General features: G+C 36.9%; 2 protein-coding genes across 2 annotated transcripts; both read left to right on the forward strand.

The window, feature by feature from the left end:
• The first annotated feature begins 10,321 nt into the window (after positions 1 to 10,321).
• LOC129892737 (uncharacterized) lies at positions 10,322 to 12,073 on the forward strand. Its single transcript, XM_055968300.1, has one exon. It carries the CDS (start codon positions 10,322 to 10,324, stop codon positions 12,071 to 12,073), a length of 1,752 nt encoding a protein of 583 aa, XP_055824275.1.
• Positions 12,074 to 12,082: 9 nt separating this feature from the next.
• LOC129892738 (uncharacterized) lies at positions 12,083 to 13,597 on the forward strand. The gene has a single exon (XM_055968302.1). It carries the CDS (start codon positions 12,083 to 12,085, stop codon positions 13,595 to 13,597), a length of 1,515 nt encoding a protein of 504 aa, XP_055824277.1.
• Positions 13,598 to 18,848: the final 5,251 nt, after the last annotated feature.

Here is an 18,848-nt window from a genome sequence, read left to right on the forward strand (position 1 = left end):
TATGGTCTTAAGATGCCGGTTAAAGGTGTTATACCACACAAGTTGCATGTAAAGATGCGATATTTACTACTAATTTTTTATGATTTATTGAGCAGAAGTTTCCATATGTTTGTTTTAAAATATTTTTAAGCCTTATTCATGTTCATTATGTTGGTCATGCATCTTATATCATGTTGCTCATGTTATTTTACTTGTTTATGCATATCTCACATACTTAGTACCTTCTATGTACTAACACATATTTTTCCTACATTGTCTCATAATGTAGGGGAGGACGTCGATCATCCCATTCGTGGCTAGAGTTGTTTAGTTCTTCAAGAAGTTGGTGAGTCCTCATACTATCGAGGACATGACTTTTCTTTTCATTACTATCTTGAATTTCTCTCATGAATCGGGTGAGATAGGAGCTTGTCCTAAGCCCCCATAAAAGACTAGAACAAATGCATGTTTAGACGTTGTTTTGATGTAGTCCAGTTTGACATTTGAGTATTTCTATCCTTTAAAATTCACTTTAGTTATAACTTTCGCTTTCTTTATCATATTTCTTTACCTTATGTATGCGATGTATGCTAATATGACTTGATTGAAATATTTTGGGTTCCCAATCTCCGTATCACATCTAGGCCCTAGGCTTGGGTTGTGATAAATTTGGTATCAGAGCACAAGGTTTAGGAGTATCCAGGGAGTCTAACATGCTGCGTTAAGTATAGTTTTGTTCATAGGTGTGAAACACGCCACATCCATGAATAGGAGGCTACGCAATGTCTTTGGAAAATCCCACTTCTTTCATAATCTATGTAGTGCAGTAGAGTGGTACTCTAAGTCTTTTCTTCTAATGCTTGTTCTTTCCGATGTTACGAAAATTCCTCCACAAAGATACCCCATTTCTAGAAATATGGTTGAAGAGGAGAAAGAAGCTCTGAATGAGTCTTTGAATGACCAAGTCTCCAATGCCGAGTTTCGTGCGGCTTTTCAAGTACTTGCTAAAGACGTTACGACTCAAGTGAATCATGAGGTGATTGCTCCCATAAACCCAAATATAGGTACGGCATCGACTAGAGTTCTTTATTTTATGAGGATGAATCCTCCATAATTTTGGGTTTCCAAGGTGAAAGAGGATCCACAAGAGTCATTGCTAGCATTCATAAGATTGTGGATATTATGAGGACTAACCCGATTGAGTGGGTAGAGTTGGCTACGTACCAATTGAAGGGTTTTGATCATATTTAGTTTGATCAATGAAAAAGTGAGAGGCCTAGAGAGGCGGATCCTGTGACTTGGGATGAATTCAAGGGGTGTTTCTTGATCGCTTTTTCCCATTGGAGTTGAGGGAGGCCAAGGTACAAAAATTCATCATCCTCAAGTAAGGTGGTATGATGTGGTTTCTAAGGAGTGCAATACCACCATGTTGAATCAGAAAATGGCCATATCTAGACTTATGACCTATGCGGAGCAAATAGAGGGTGAAAAGCTTAAGAAAAAAAGTGTTAGGGAGTCCAAGAGGGCAATGACCGATGGTGGTGATTCCTCTCATGCTAAGTCTGGAAGTAGTAGGTGTTGACACCCAATTTTGGCCGATCTATAATTTTTTTTTTTTTGAATCACTATCTTAATAGATAGGCATTTTTTAAAATTATTTTCTTGAATGATATATATATGTATAAAGTTAATTATTTTTAGTTTTTACCAAAAAATAATAATAATAATAATAATAGTAATAAAAATCATATATTTTGGATTTCATAGCTTATAATATTTATTTTTTTTATATTTTTGTTAATATTATTAACATCATTTTTTTTATCGTTTATGAAAATAACAAGCTTTGTACATTCAAATATATTTTTTTCACATTATTTAGTATATATTATTCGTGTGTGTGTGTTTTCTTTGTATAAATATTACTCAATTAAGTTTATTGTGAATTTTAGTTAATATGTATGTCATATCTATTTTGAGTATATACATAAGTATTTCTTTATAAAATATGTTACTTACTAAGTTTATTTTTGTAATTTTACTTATTCATATTAATATATACGTATTTTAATAGGTCTTATGTACATATATATATATATAAAAGGATTATTATTGAAGTTTATTATATATTTTAATTTGTTTATGTTAACATACCTATTAAACATCTATTTTAGTATGTATTATATACATGTGGCATTTATGTGTATATACACAAATATTTATATTGTATGTACATGCATATTTACTTTACATATATAATATTATAATTTTATAAATTTATGATTTTACTTATTCAACATGTATTTGACAATTAATTAAATAACATTTTATTTTTTATAACTACTTATAATTATATTCTAATCAAATTTTAATGTAGTCTATGTTTAATCTCAATTTCAATTTCAACCGTAGATTGCATTTGATCGGACGGCTCCCATTCATTCTCATCTTTTTCACACCCCCAAAACCCTAAACTATCTTATTCTTCCTCTTTCTAACAAAAACAAAATGACTCTCTCTCTAAACTCTCAACCTAACTCCCTCTCTCTACTCTTCATCTTCTCTAAAGAGAAGAGAAGACACACCCGCCGCCATCATCTCTTCCGCTCCACTCTTTCTTCTCTTCCTCACGCTGCAACCAGCAGCCCCTCCTAGCATCATCCGCCGACGTATCAGCCACGGCGAGATGCTGTCCAGCAGCCAACCGCTCGAACCTGCTGTCCAGCGCTACTCCTTCAGCTGCGACAACGCGCGCAATGGCTCCTCAACAACAAAACTCGTCGCCGGAAAGAACCACCGGTGAAGAGCAAAACGCAGCAGCTAAGCGCTGCTCTTCTTCTCCACACCGCTGCAACAACGAACAACGAACATCAGCAGCCATGGCGCACAGCATCTCCTTCAGCTGCAGCAACCAACGAACTGCAGTTGGAACCTCCGATCGCCAGCAGCCCGCAACGACAAAGGTGGACAGCAGCTCCTCAGCGGCGACCTCACGCACAGACGCCGACGAGATGAACAGCAGCAGCGACTCCATCGATGACTCCTATCTTCTCTCTTCTCGCCGTCGACGAAGACGAGAACCACCAACTTCGAAAACCACCATGGACAGATCTTAGTTTGCTAGAAGCTTTGAGATTTGGTTTGTTAAAGACGGATCTTAACAGATCCGTCCAGGTTCGTTTCTTTAAAGTTTGATTGCCATCTATCTCATTTTTTTTGTTTTGAACATATTTTTTATTTTTGCCTATGGTTATGATTCAAAGAGTCTAATATGAAAAATCTTAAAATTGCAAAATCTATGATATGTTTGTATCCCATTAAATTCAAATCATTTAATTATTAATTTGTATGTGATGTGAGTTTGGTGGTTAAATCGTTTGTTCTTCAATTTCATACTCACTGATATGTGATCAATTGGTCAATTAACCATGCCTATTTATCTCGGATTTTAGAGTTGAGTTGTATGTTTATGTCTTTAAGAATGTAAATTATCATATATGTTTCTTCAATAAGTGGAAAATCATATCTAGGCTTGATTGTGTTAAAAAAAATGTACTGAATTGCATAACTTTACGAGTTTCAAATTATTGTGGCTTTAAATGTTTAAATTTAAGAATTTGTAGCGAGTTGTGTGGAGCTATTTATTTATTTCTTTCCCTTTGTTAATATTGAATTGGTCCTCTGCTTAGATTGTAGATTGATATTTCCTTTTGCCTTGATTTATTTTGAAACAACCAGTTTGAAACATTAACATTTTCAGCAGTATGAATATGATTTGTTGTTAGAATTGATAATTCTTGCCTTAAGTTGATGGATGTGGATTTGATAATTGTAGTCATAATTTATTTCCCGTTGAAATTAATTTATTCTCTATAATTAGTTTCTTCTACAATTAATGAGAGTAGGTCCCTCTTGGCATGATATTTGAGACTTCTTTTTGACAAATGGAGTTGTTCTTTCTGACTTTTTCATTTGGTTGTTTGAATTTTGATAGATTTCATTGTTGAAATCTTAATTGATTTGTTTGTTGAAAATTTTATTTGACTTTATTAAAATTTTGTACCCCTTTTGAAATATTTGCTCTTTTGTTTGAATTATTTGAAAAAAGTTTTGACTAAGAATAGTGAAGCTACTATTGTTGATTTTCTTGTTTATAGAACATATTCCATCATTATAAAAAGAAGACTCACATCTTCATTTGAAAAGACAGAGAGAAAAGACAACAAACAGACAAAAAAAAAAAAGAAGGGACGAAACACATAAGAAAAACAAAATACATTAGAACACAAGATAGCGCTTTAACAAAAAATACTTAATTGCTTTTGAGTTCTTTCTTTTGCCTCTTTGCTACTTCAACTTGTTTGGATCTCGGATATTGCTACCGCTTTTCATTGACATAAAACTCATATTAACCGGTTAGTACTTTCTTTTCCTATTTCATTGTACTGTCTTCACTTTAGATTCTTACATATTATATCTTGTCAAAATAAATACATGAAGTATCCAGGTTAGTTCCCATTTTCTTCAATATATTAGTTTATTATTTTGAAATATGTTCTTGCTTTGTTTGTTTGCTTTGTTGTAGTAAGATTGTATAATCATGATATATCGCTACATATTTGTATATTGCTTGTATTTTGCTTATGCTTTAAGCAGGATTTGAACTTTAAAGTTCAAGACATGAAGAGTTCGCCTGGACCGGAGATCTGAAATTTTATTACTCTACTTCGATTTTTTTTTTATTTATAATTTATGTTACTTTATTTATTTGCTTCTCTATGCGGTTTTGTAATAATTTTGTAAGTAACTCTCTATATAAATAATGAAAATTGGGGAAAATATATGGGGAGGGGATATACTTGCTACTTGCTTTATTCATTTATTTTTTTAGTTTATCATAAATTTATGTGTTTGAATGCATGTGATATAGTTATACTACTCATTTCCACATGCTTAGGTCCATTTATTCACGATATAAAAATTTATATGTTTTACAAGATGTTTACTTTATATATATATAAAAATAACAATAAAAATGATCTAAGAATAGTTCGTTAAATATCATTTATCATCATACATGTTTAAAAAATAATTTGTTTATTTTTATGTGTTATCTTTGTTTATGAAAAATCTCATTTAATAATTACTTTGATGATATTTCCACATTATAACCTGTACTTTAAGACTAAAACCATGAATATAGTTTCAAATAATAGCTTTGTCATATTAATTATTTAGGCATTATATATGTAGGATCTACTAAATAATTTTGAATGTAGTAATAATCATATTCAGATTTAAATGTCATTTTATGTAGACATTATGTTCATTGGATCTACAATTTTAATTACATCATATTTAAATATTTTAATTAATATTTTTAACATGCTAGTCATTTGGAAATCATGTGCATGAGATTTTATGTTGAATATCATATAGCAAATCATGTCTATAGGACTTAATGAATATTTTAGTATTTTTATAGGAATTAAGTTATGCTTATAAGATGTCAAATATTTTCATTATATTGATTCATATAGAAATCATGTCTAATGTAGTGTGTTGTCAATCCATAAATCATACCTATAGTTTTAATAAAATTTAGAAATCATGCCATTAATATCATGTTTAGATCTAATTTAAAGCAATAGTTTGTTAATAAGGTCGTTGATTTTATGTTTGTTAGGACGATGAAAGACCAAATCTTAATTTACTATCCTTGTTATGCATTTAAAACGTGTCATCTAGTTTAATGTTTTGAACTTCCTTTAAATATACATATGAAGTAATAATATGCCCAAAATCTTGCCTCATTTGAGTTAAAATTACCAATCCTCATACTATTTGAATAATTGTTAATTAATCAATTTTATATTAGAACATTCTCTTTATTTAAAATCATATTATTCCATATTTATAAACTTTATCCAAGATTTTCAGCAAAGTAGTAAAAAATGTATTCTAAATATTAGGAAGAACTCACACGAGTTATTGTAGTTATCATGCTTATAGTTTCTGCGCCTTTAATAAATATTTCATCATATTTCTATATTTTAGAAATCATGTTCATAGGTTTAAATAATAATTTCAGCATATCTTTTGATTGTAAATATTTTAAGAACATTGTTTCATGTAGAAATCATACTCATAGATAAAAATTAATTTTGCCGGTTAAAATCATATCCCCTGTAATGTGACGTTATTATGTATAAAAATCATGTCTATAAGATTCTAACAAATATTTATTGTATTATTTCATTTTGAGGCCATGTCTACATTTTTAATAAATTTTCATTTCATTTAGAAACCATATCTATAGTATTTTAATAAATCTTCAGCATGTTATTAACTAACTCATATTAATACGATTTATAAATACTATTAGTTAATAACTAAAATTATCAAGCATGCCTTCTTTATTACAATCGCCTTTGTAATTAACATTGCCTTCATATATTAAAATAATGAAATTTATCGTCTATCTTATTCAAGTTTTATATTTTACAATATCTACGTCTGATTATATGCATACACATAATTATTATGACCTTCACAACTTATCTGTGTTTTCAAGCATGCTAATTAATTAATCTAGAGGCTTATTTGAGATTTTATGTGCTAACTGCTTGTCCTATCTGTTTTGTTTGACGATGGGTCTAATTAGGACGCCTATATTTTCTTTGGTCTAAAACCTACCCTAATAGTATATCCAATGCCTCTTGGACATTAAGTTGGGTCGATAGACACGCTTTAGGACGTTAGTTATTATTTATTTTAGATCGCTTTAGGATTATAATAATAAATAAACTTAAGAGGGGTAGGGGTAATTAGGCCCTTCGGAAATGATGGAAGTTGACCCGAGCAGAAAAATGACAAAAACTTTATATATTTTGTCTTCCGATTAATGAGCCGGCGCTGATCCGAAGAAAATAAGAATGTAGATAATTTTATTTCCTGTCGACTTTTAAATATTTTTGTTTGTATTTGGGGTAGTTTAATATTTTAAAACTCAATGATTTTTCGCATCTTTAATCTTATTAGAGATTTCACCCAAATTAGATTTACAACATATTATATATTCATATATCTACACTTGTCTATTATCTTATTCATTTTTTTTTTCTTTCTATTGTGGCTACAAATAAAATAACCATTTGCTAATACTAGACATTTATTTTACCATAAATTAAGTAAGTTAATTATTTAAATGATTTTAAAATATACATTTGTATTTTTATATATTTTAAGTATATTATTTATTGTTTATTTATACAATAATCCCCAGACCCCATGTTGTGGGATTTCACTGGGTTGTTGTTGTTGTTGTTGTTGTTGTTGTTGTTATACAATAAATATATTATTATTAAATTTGGGTCATTCATATATAAGATGTATATATATGACATACCTTATATTTTCACTATTTTTTCAAAATTAATAAAACTTTTCTTCTTAATATTTCTAAAACAAACAAAATGAATAAATATCCCTAATCATTTTTCTAAAACTAAATTTAAGGACTATCTTTGGATAGGCTTTGAGGGATGCCTAATACCTTCCCCTCGAGTAACTAAAACCCTTACTTAGAATCTCACAGGTTTCGCAAATCCAAACAGAGTTTACATTTACAATGGTTTTCCTAATATTTTCCTTAAAATTAGGTGGCGACTCTAAACAAACAATTTCAAAATCAGAGGCATAGCCACTTTTATGTTGCGAACTATTTCGACCCGCTCGAAAATAGGGTGCGACAGCTTGGCGACTCTGCTGGGGAAACCCCATGCACTTAGCATTTTAGGTTTTAACCTTAGTAAAATTTAGTTTTAGAATTATGGGATATTCATTTTATTACTTGCATTTATTTGCTTTAATTTATTTATTGTGATTTGTTATATTACTTGTTATTTGAAAGGACGCAAGCTAAATCCAAACTTGCGCTCCTTATTTGCTTGAAAAACACTACATGTTATTGCATTTCTTACACTGTCACTTGCATTTTCTATCGAGTCTTTGGCCGTACACAATACACACACTGGTTCACGCGGGGAGTGTCTCACACTCCCCCAAACCTTCTTTTGGATTCTTTAGTTTCAGAGTTTGCACAATAAGATTAGTGTGCCTTCTCGCAAAAATTCAGTTCACTCTTGAATATCTAGGAAAAAAATCTTACTCTAGAAAATAGGCCATGATGCATACACCTTAGGCGAGGCGATCCAATGCACCGTCTTCGCAATTAGGAAATCCACCCTTTGTCAAAGGTTATACACCTAACGACATATTTGTTTTGTGAAAGTTGTTATGAATGATCCAAAGAAAAAGAACACATGACGGATTTGGAATAAACATACTTATCATACCCTTACCTTTCTTTCAGATGAATATCAACCAAAACCTCCCAAACATTCAGATGGTTGTTTCGGCCCCCCATACAATACAAAATTGGTGGCAAAACATTCGTAGGGCGCATGGTGTTGAGATCAGAAGGCATTTAGGTGCTTTGTTGTCGCTCATGGGAATTCGAGCCAACAAGATCTTCATTATATTACTGATGGAGTTTTGGGACCCAAGCACTGTGACCTTTAAGTTCTTGGATTTTGAAATCACTCCAACACTAGAGGAATTTAGTATTTTTCTTGAATTACCAATAAGAGGAAGAACACCAATATGTCCATCAACCATAAGTACAGAAGGTTTCCTTGGGTTGTTGGGGCTGCGTGTCTTGCCATCACTAAGGCGTGCAGAAAATGGGAAGGTAAAGTTGGACTATCTTTTCCAAAGATTTGGTCGTCTCGAGAGCTTCGATAAGCACCGAGATGAATTTGCATGCACTCGTAGACAATGGATGCATATGAGACCAAGGGTATTTGTGATGGCCTTTTTGGGGGCTATGGTCTTCCCAATGAGGTTTCATTCGATAAATATCAACATTCTGCCAATTGTAATGGAACTTTTTGCGGTACCGCATGACTATTCCTTGGTGCATATAATTCTCGCTGAAGTATTTCGATCATTGTCAGCATGCACAAGGGGGAATAACTTCTTTGGGGGCTGTAATTTATTATTACAGATCTGGGCAATAGAGCACTTCTATCGCCGAGAACCACAAAGGGACTACACAATAGACGCCCGCAATTTGATCCAAAGCCACAATGATCGTCTTAGGTATTGGGACGCACCTATGGGAGAGGAAGAATGGCGTCCGTTTTTGACCAACCTCACAGGAGATTCCATCCACTGGAAGTATTTTTGGACGAGAGGATCGGTTTTTGTCAGGACGCAATACCTCTATTTCATTAATCTGGTCGGGCTAGGAGGTATTCAGCCATATGCTCCTCTCCGAGTGTTACGACAATTCGGAGTTGTCCAAGACATACCATTATGGGCAAATATGGCACTACACGAGGATGATCTCACTTTGGTCCCAGCAGGGCGTATAAGGAATTTGCAATTAGAATGAGATCACATGATTACGATAGAGGCAGGAAATGAAAAATGGTGCACGCCAGAATATTATGTGTGGCGTACCACTGTGAGACATTTGGCTCGGCCAAGTACGAAGGGGATTGTGGGTGTTGCGGACAACCAATGGATTAATTGGGTTAAGCAAGGAGTACTCCCTCACATTGAATTCACAACACCAATGTACAATCAAATAATTCCAGGATCAGTAGATCATTTGATACCAATGATCGAAGAAGATCCAGAGGAAGATCCTGAAGAGGATCCAAGTGAAGATCCTGAGGAGCCGGAAGAGGAAGATCCGGAAGAAGATCCAGAAGAGGACCCAGAGGAAAAAGCTCACTCTGAGTATGGTTTGATAGGGTTCGATGAAGAGGTAGGATCGAACCAGATTGACGAACTGTCGGAGTACTATCCAGGGCCCTATTATGATTATGATGATGATGATGATGCTCCAACATGGCCTTAGAGTTTCATTCTTATCATGTGCTTTCTCATCCTTTTGTTCGCCTTATGGCCTCCATGTAATTTCATTTTTTAGATTTCTGCCCATGTACTTCATTACAAAGATCCAAGGCATCTTTGATTAATAAAATTATGTTATTCCAAATCCGAAATGTGTTTAATGGATCATTTATCATCAAATTGATTGCAATATATGTCATCCTCTAGCAAAAAGAGGCTATGTATAGGACACATTTGAATGTCGTTAACTTGGCGTGTATGTGTATTATATACTTGTTGTACTTTTAAATCTTTCCCAAACTAACATACTTTCCTTTTTCTTTCTTTTATTTTGTTTTGTTAATCCCTAAAAGAACGTTGATTTGTGTCGACTTGCGAACTGGCTGACTCACGATACAACCTTCGATCAAGGGGAAGGATGACAGGTGGAGAAGAATTTAATGCTGCTGCAAACATAATGATACCAGTAGAAAATCCTGAAAGTTCTCAAAATATAGCCGACATCCAAAATGACGAGAAGATGGCTCACATGGCGCAAGAGCTTGAGATTTTGAGAGAGGAACCACGTCAAGTGCGAGACTTGGCCAAGCTTTCGGCTACTACCTTCCCAAGTTTCAAGATGCCCAGCTACCTCCCTAGAGCTGACCTGCCTCCTACAGATTCTCCAAACATGCCTAAACGTGCTCCCGTTCATGGTCAAGCACCATTAGCTCATCCGTCTGCAATCAGGACTGCTCCTGACCTTCCCACTCAAGACCCCGTCACACCTACCTACCCAGTGACAAACCAGATATTTGGAGCACACACCGTCGCTCCTTATGATTCACAGATCCCACCTGTATATGCTGTTGAGGCCCCTACTTTCATGACACCGGTTAGGGTCAAGGTCTCGCATGAGGTGGACCAATATGCAGAGATGGAGAAGGATGCCCGATTGAAAGAAGATGAGTCAATAGACGCTCAACTTCGAGGTCTAAGAAAGGCGTTGAAAAACCTACAAGTCTCTAGGGGAACAGAGAGCCTAGATTATGATGACTTATGTATCCACCCAGATATTGACATGCCGGTAGGATACAAGCCCCCAAAGTTTGACATATTTGATGGAAAGAGCGATCCTCACGCACATCTGAGGGCATACTGTGACAAGTTAGTCGGTGTAGGGAGAAATGAGAAACTAAGAATGAAGTTGTTCATTCGAAGTCTATCTGGAGAAGCGTTGACCTGGTATACACGCCAGGATCCTCGCAAATGGTATAACTGGCAGGAAATGGCTGAGGATTTCATGAATCGTTTCAGATTTAATACTGAAATCACTGCGGACAGGTTCTCATTAGCCAACATACAAAAGAAACCATCGGAGGACTTCCAGGAGTATGCACGACGTTGGAGAACCGAGGCTGCAAGGGTTCAACCACCGCTCGATGAGAGTGAGCTCTCAAAATACTTTATTCGAGCACAAGAAGGTATCTACTTTGACAAGATGATGTCAATGATGGGCCAAAAGTTTGCAGAATTGGTCAAGATGGGAGATTTTATAGAGGAAGGCATCAAATCAGGTAAAATTCAGTCCATGGCTGCATTGCAAGCTGCAAGTAAGGCCATACAATCAGGATCCATTGGTGGCATCAAGAAGAAAAGGGAGGATGTTTCAGTCGTCAATTACCAACATAGAGGACAATCCCACCAATACCCAAACAATCCCCAAATTGTTGCACATACTCCATACACCTCGTATCCAGTGTATAATACCCGACCACACTATAATCCACCTCGAGCACCAACATACCAAAGTCCAACAAGAACACATGTCCCACTCCAAGCACCAACCCACCAAAACAGACCAGCATATGTGCCAAGACCACGTCCAAATCTCGAAGCCAGAAATACTCGCACCTATACACCCATTGCTGAACCTTATGCTCAATTGTTTGAAAGGTTAAGGATAGCAGGAGTACTACAGCCAGTTGAGGGAAAACTCCCCGACCCAATCCCTTACAATTTTGATGGAAACAAGCGATGCGCTTACCACTCGGGAATCCAAGGGCATGACACAGAAGATTGTTATGGCTTGAAAAACCAGGTTGAGACGTTGATCAGAAGAGGAATAATAAAATGCACTCCAACACCTCCGAATGTGAACAACAACCCTTTGCCAAATCATGAGAATTGAGAAGTCAACATGATTTCTCTAGAAGAAGAGTACAACTTGGGAGAAACCATCACGCCTGTCTGGAACGCCGAAGAAGCTGCCACTGCATCTCCAGTGCAACCTATTATCACTGTTCAGCTAAAGGAACCTCTTACTGTCCAAACATATCTCCCGAGAGTTGTAGTAACCACTACAGTTGCTAGAAAGGCTGAGTTTGACACCAAAGAAGTCCCATGGGATTATAAAACAAAAGCCAAGGGCAAGATGATTGACACCGCTGTGGCTCAGGGGATGACTAGATCAGGAAGGTGCTATACTCCCGAGAATCTGAATCAAGGAGTTATTGGGAAGGAGCCGAATCCCAAGAAGAATGTTACGGATGCTGAAGTCACAGAATTTTGGAGAAAGATGCAGCCGAAAGACTATTCAGTCGAGGAGCAACTGAAGAAGACATCGGCTCATATATCCATAATGTCTTTGCTAATGAGTTCTGAGGCTCATAGGAATGCTTTGATGGAGGTGTTAAATGGGGTTTGCATTCCAAAAGAGACCGCAAGTGAAACCTTAGCTGCAACAATTGGACAAGTGTTGGAATCTAACAAAATCTCTTTCCATGATAATGAGCTACCAACGGAAGGGACTGGACACAACAAAGCACTTCATATCGCGATCAAATGTCGTGATAAGATTGTGACCCGAGTTCTGATTGATGGCGGTTCTGGATGTAACATCTGCCCTTTCACAACTCTGAGAGTTTTAGGCTTGAATATGGGAGATATAGAGGAAAGTCGTGTAAAGGTTAGAGCTTTTGATGGAGCACAGAGAAGCGTCATTGGAGAAATCCATCTCACATTGCAAGTGGGACCAGCAGAATTCCCTATTTTATTTCAAGTGATGGATGTGTCATCAAACTACAACCTGTTGCTGGGAAGACCATGGGTCCATATGGCAAAAGCAGTTCCTTCAACTCTTCATCAATGTGTAAAGTTTGAGTGGGGTCACACAGAAGTTACTGTTCATGGGGAGCTCAATCACCCCATCTATTCTGTCAATTCTGTTCCAGTAACTGAGGAATTAGATGGAGCCACTTTTCACACTTTAGAAATCATGCAAGCTGTGAGGATTGACGAGAAGTTAGAGTCGGTTGGTGTGAAATTGTCAGGGGCAACGAAGATGGTCGCAGCAAAGATGTTGAAATACGGGTATCAGCCTAAGACAGGACTTGGACCCAGGGCCAATGGCATAGTTGAACCCATCCAGTTGAAGCATCAGAAAGGTACCACTGGACTCGGATATGGATCTACATCGGGACGAGTCCACAACAGGGGATCCATTAAGACAACGTTCGTACCAGAGCAAGTTTCGATTCTAGATCACGCATCTGACGATGATATAGTGGAAGGAATAGGAAATTTGTTCGTGGCCATGATTGGAGAAGAGGAAGAGATAGATCTCCGCAAATTGAGCATCCGTGATTCCAAGCCTGGAGAAAGCTTGCAGAATTGGACCGTCAGTCCTTCCCTGTTTCGACAAAAGTCCTGGTAGTGTGGAACGTAGTTTTGTATTTTTAAATTTGAATGATCAAAGCTGAGGCTTGTATCATGCTTGATCTTTGTTTTTGGTTGCTTTTTCTAAAAAAGCTAGAACGCTTTTAAATAAAAGTCTTTAATTTCTTTAAAAAATTATCTCATTATTTCTACCTACTTATTTATTTTTACTCGCCTTTTATACGTTTCAGCATTCATATTAAAAATCCTAGTTCAACGGTTATGACATGTAATGAATCCATCGAGCAAAGTGAAAAGAATGAACACGATCAAGAAGAATATGATGAAAGCATGATGCCTGAAAATCTACCACAGGAGATCGAGAAGTTTGAAAGTCAGGAGAAACCTAATATGGATGAAACAGAGGTTGTCAATTTAGGAGATGAGGAAACTGTGAAGGAAACCCGAATTAGCATATATTTGGAGGCCGAAAGAAAGAAGGAGTTAATAGAATTGCTTAGGCAACATGTCGACATATTTGCTTGGTCTTATGACGATATGCCAGGGTTATGTACCGATATCGTTTCACATAGACTACCAATTGATCCCACCTGCCTACCCGTTAAACAAAAGACAAGAAAGTTCAAGCCAGACTTGAGTCTAAGGATCAAAGAAGAGGTAACCAAGCAGATTGAGGCGAACATTGTAAGGGTCACAAATTACCCCACTTGGTTGGCAAATATAGTACCAGTGCCAAAAAAGGATGGAAAGATCAGAATATGTGTGGACTATCGAGATCTCAACAAAGCTAGTCCTAAGGATGATTTCCCTCTCCCAAATATCCATATACTCATTGATAATTATGCAAAACATGAATTGCAATCATTTGTCGATTGTTTCGCGGGATATCACCAGATATTGATGAATGAAGACGATGCAGAAAAGACAGCATTTATCACTCCATGGGGGGTGTATTGCTATAGAGTAATGCCATTTGGCCTAAAAAATGCTGGTGCAACCTATATGAGGGCCATGACCACCCTCTTTCATGATATGATCCACAAGGAGATTGAAGTATATGTGGACGATATCATTATCAAATCCAAAAGGAGTTTGGACCACCTATATGATTTGCGAAAATTCTTTGAGAGGTTGCGAAAGTATAATCTAAAATTAAATCCAGCAAAGTGTGCATTTGGAGTACCTGCAGGAAAACTGTTAGGATTCATTATTAGCAGGAGAGGCATAGAGTTGGACCCCTCTAAGATCAAAGCAATTCAAGAATTACCTCCCCCGAAGACCAGGAAGGACGTGATGAGTTTCTTGGGAAGGCTTAACTACATCAGTCGGTTCATAGCACAATCCACAGTAATTTATGAACCCATTTTCAAATTACTTAAGAAGGATGCTGCCACAAAATGGACGGAGGAATGTCAAAGGGCTTTCGACAAAATCAAAGAATATTTGTCCAACCCGCCAGTATTAGTCCCACCTGAGCCTGGGAGGCCGTTGCTACTATACTTATCTGTCATGGATAATGCATTTGGATGCGTATTGGGACAACATGATCAGACAGGTAGAAGAGAGCAAGCCATTTATTACTTGAGCAAGAAGTTCACACCGTATGAGGCAAGATATACCTCGTTGGAACGAACATGTTGTGCTTTGACTTGGATCGCGCAGAAATTTAGGCATTACCTGTCTGCGTACACCACGTACTTAATCTCAAGATTGGATCCACTCAAGTACATCTTTCAAAAACCAATGCCTACAGGTAAATTGGCAAAATGGCAAATTTTGTTGAGCGAGTTCGACATTGTGTACGTGACACAAAAGGCCATCAAAGGACAAGCCTTGGCTGACCACCTCGCAGAAAATCCAGTGGATCAAGATTATGAGCCTCTAAAAACTTACTTCCCTGATGAAGAAGTATTATTTGTAGGAGAATACGTATCAGAACGATACGATGGTTGGAGGATGTTTTTTGATGGAGCATCAAATTCCAAAGGGGTTGGAATAGGAGCGGTTTTAATTTCAGAAAAGGGTCAATATTACCCAATTTCAGCCAAGATTAGGTTTGATTGCACCAATAACATGGCAGAGTATGAAGCTTGTATTCTCGGACTTAGAATGGCCATAGACATGAACGTCAAAGAGCTTTTGGTCATAGGTGATTCTGATTTATTGGTTCATCAGGTGCAAGGAGAATGGGCTGCTAAGAATGTGAAGATCCTTCCTTATTTGCATTGCATAAAGGAGTTGAGTAGGAGATTCACAAAGATTGACTTCAAACATGTCCCTCGAGCTCAAAATGAATTTGCCGATGCTTTGGCAACAATATCCTCAATGATTCAACATTCGGACAAGAATTACATCGACCCTATTGAAGTAAAGTTATATGATCGACATGCATATTGTTTTCATGTTGATGAGGAATTGGATGGAAGACCATGGTACTATGACATCAAGAGATTGATAGAAGCACGAGAATATCCCGAAAATGCCACCAGCAAGCAAAAAGGGACTCTGAGAAGGATGGCCAATCATTTCTTTCTTAATGGAGAAATTTTGTATAGGAGGACTCCAGATTTAGGATTGCTAAGATGTGTTGACGCCAAGGAAGCGACGAGACTTTTAGAAGAAATACATGCAGGAACATGTGGACCTCATATGAATGGGTTCACTCTAGCTAAGAAGATCTTAAGAGCTGGATATTTTTGGATGACCATGGAGAGAGATAGCATTCGATACGTGCAGAAGTGTCATCAATGCCAAGTGCATGGAGATTTTATACGAGTTCCACCAAATGAGCTCAATGTTATGGGTTCCCCATGGCCATTTTCTTCTTGGGGCATGGATGTAATTGGACCCATAGAGCCTCCCGCATCAAATGGACATCGTTTCATCCTTGTAGCTATTGATTATTTTACAAAATGGGTCGAAGCTTCTACATATAAGGCAGTAACTAAGAAAGTCGTGGCAGATTTTGTTCGTAACAATATCATTTGTCGATTTGGGATTCCAGAATCAATTATAACAGATAATGCGGCCAATCTCAATAGCGATCTTATGAAGGAAATTTGTGAGCGATTCAAGATTGCTCATCGAAATTCCACAACTTATCGGTCACAGATGAATGGAGCAGTTGAAGCAGCAAACAAGAACATCAAGAAGATTTTGAGGAAAATAGTGGATGGTCACAGACAATGGCATGAGAAGTTACCATATGCTCTGCTCGGTTATCGTACCACAATCAGAACTTCCACTGGGGCAACTCCTTATATGTTGGTTTATGGTTCAGAAGCAGTAATACCTGCTGAAGTGGAAATACCATCTTTAAGGATTATTCAAGAGGTCGGTTTAGATGATGCAGAATGGATTCGCAGCAGGATTGAACAGTTGATGCTCATTGATGAGAAAAGAATGGATGCAGTTTGTCATGGTCAACTTTACCAAAACAGAATGGCCAAAGCATTTAACAAGAAGGTCAAGCCTCGACAGTTCACACCAGGACAATTAGTATTGAAGAAGATATTTCCTCACCAAGGAGAAGCTAAAGGAAAATTTGCACCAAACTGGCAAGGTCCTTACATGGTTCATAGAGTATTATCTGGAGGAGCAGTAATCTTGGCAGAAATGGACGGTACAGTGAGCACAAAGCCAATCAACTCAGACTCCATCAAGAAGTACTACATCTGAAGACATCAAGACTAGCTTTCATTTTTTTTTTACTCTTACATTCCATATAAACAGAACTACGTCTCGACCTGACTTCCCACGGTGGGGTACGTAGGCAGCCCACATCGGGTTCGGTCCTCTTTTAGAAAATCCAAAAACATCATTTCCATGTATTTAGAACTACGCTCGACCTGACTTCCCTCGGCGGGATAGGCAGGCAATCCTTGCCGGATTTGTTCCCTTTATAGTTTCATTTTTGTAATTGAACTACGTCCTGACCTGATTCCACTTGGACACGTAGGCAGCCTGAGTCAGGCTCGGTCATTGTATTGCATAATACTCATTTCTTATCCTCGAACTACGTGCAGACCTGATTCCCATTTGGGGATACGTAGGCAACCTTAAGGGTTCGGTCATACCTTAGAAAACTCTCCTTTAGTTAGGTATCATTAGAACGTGAAGGATCTCACGAATAAGTCAAGAGAAGCATCGTCAGAGAACAAGACTACAAGAAAGATTACATTTGGATATGGAGAAGCATGATGGACTCCAAATCATGTCATAACCTTAAGATGATCCAGGATTACACTCTCTCTCTCTCTCTCTATATATATATATATATATATATGATGATATACTCTTTTGTCTAAAAACAAACTACTATTTTTATTTATTTATTTTTTATTCATTTGTTTTCTTATTTATTTATATTTTTTTTTTAAAAAAAAATGCTTTTCTACTATTCCACCTACTAAGTCTCTAGGTTAAGATACTACGGACGGACTATAGAGGTATTGGAGGTTCCCAGTGACGAGGCCTGAATCAGCGAGTCGATACAAATCAACACCCCCTCCCAAACTAAAATTTTCTTTGAGCGCAGGAAAACAGAAGATCGAGGAAGACAACCTCAAGTCTAGAGGATGACTGCAGACGCCATTCGACTTCTCAAAATCATAAGCCAAAATATTCTTCCCTTACTTTATTTATCAGAAATACTTTATACTTCGATGTGCTGTCTAAAGGATTTCCCTTTAAATCTTTGCAGGTACGATCGAGATCCGGATCAAAATACTGAAGACAAGGGGGGCCCATATGATAAATAGGATGGTTTAATTTTGTCAAATATAACTCCATCAATTGGAGCTTGTCTTCTAACTTCATCAACAACTCCTCCGTCGGAGAATATCGTCTAACTGCGTCAAACAAGCTCCCTCGATTGGAGAACGCCATCTAACACCATTCAAAACTCCGCTGACCGGAGGCTGTATATATCCTTCACCGTTCGATTGTATATATCCACCGAATATTGTATATAGCGAACATCATTCAAACTCCGTCGTCTGAAGACTGTATATAACAAATATCGTCCAAACTTCGACGTCTGGAGGCTGTATATACCAAATAGTCCAAATTCTACCATTTGGAGGTTGTACATAGCAAACCCCATCAAACTTCTTCGATCAGGAGCATGCATACTACAACGTCGTACATTTACAGTTAAATTTACATTACCAGTTTTACACCGCCGGATACAGGCGTCACTTTACAATCTCTACACTGCCGGATACAGGCGTTACATTTACAATTTCTACACCGCCGGATACAGGCGTTACTTTACAGTTTTACACCGC

This window comes from Solanum dulcamara, chromosome 6 (assembly GCF_947179165.1).
Source record: "Solanum dulcamara chromosome 6, daSolDulc1.2, whole genome shotgun sequence".
In the NCBI taxonomy this organism is placed as follows: Eukaryota; Viridiplantae; Streptophyta; class Magnoliopsida; order Solanales; family Solanaceae; genus Solanum; species Solanum dulcamara.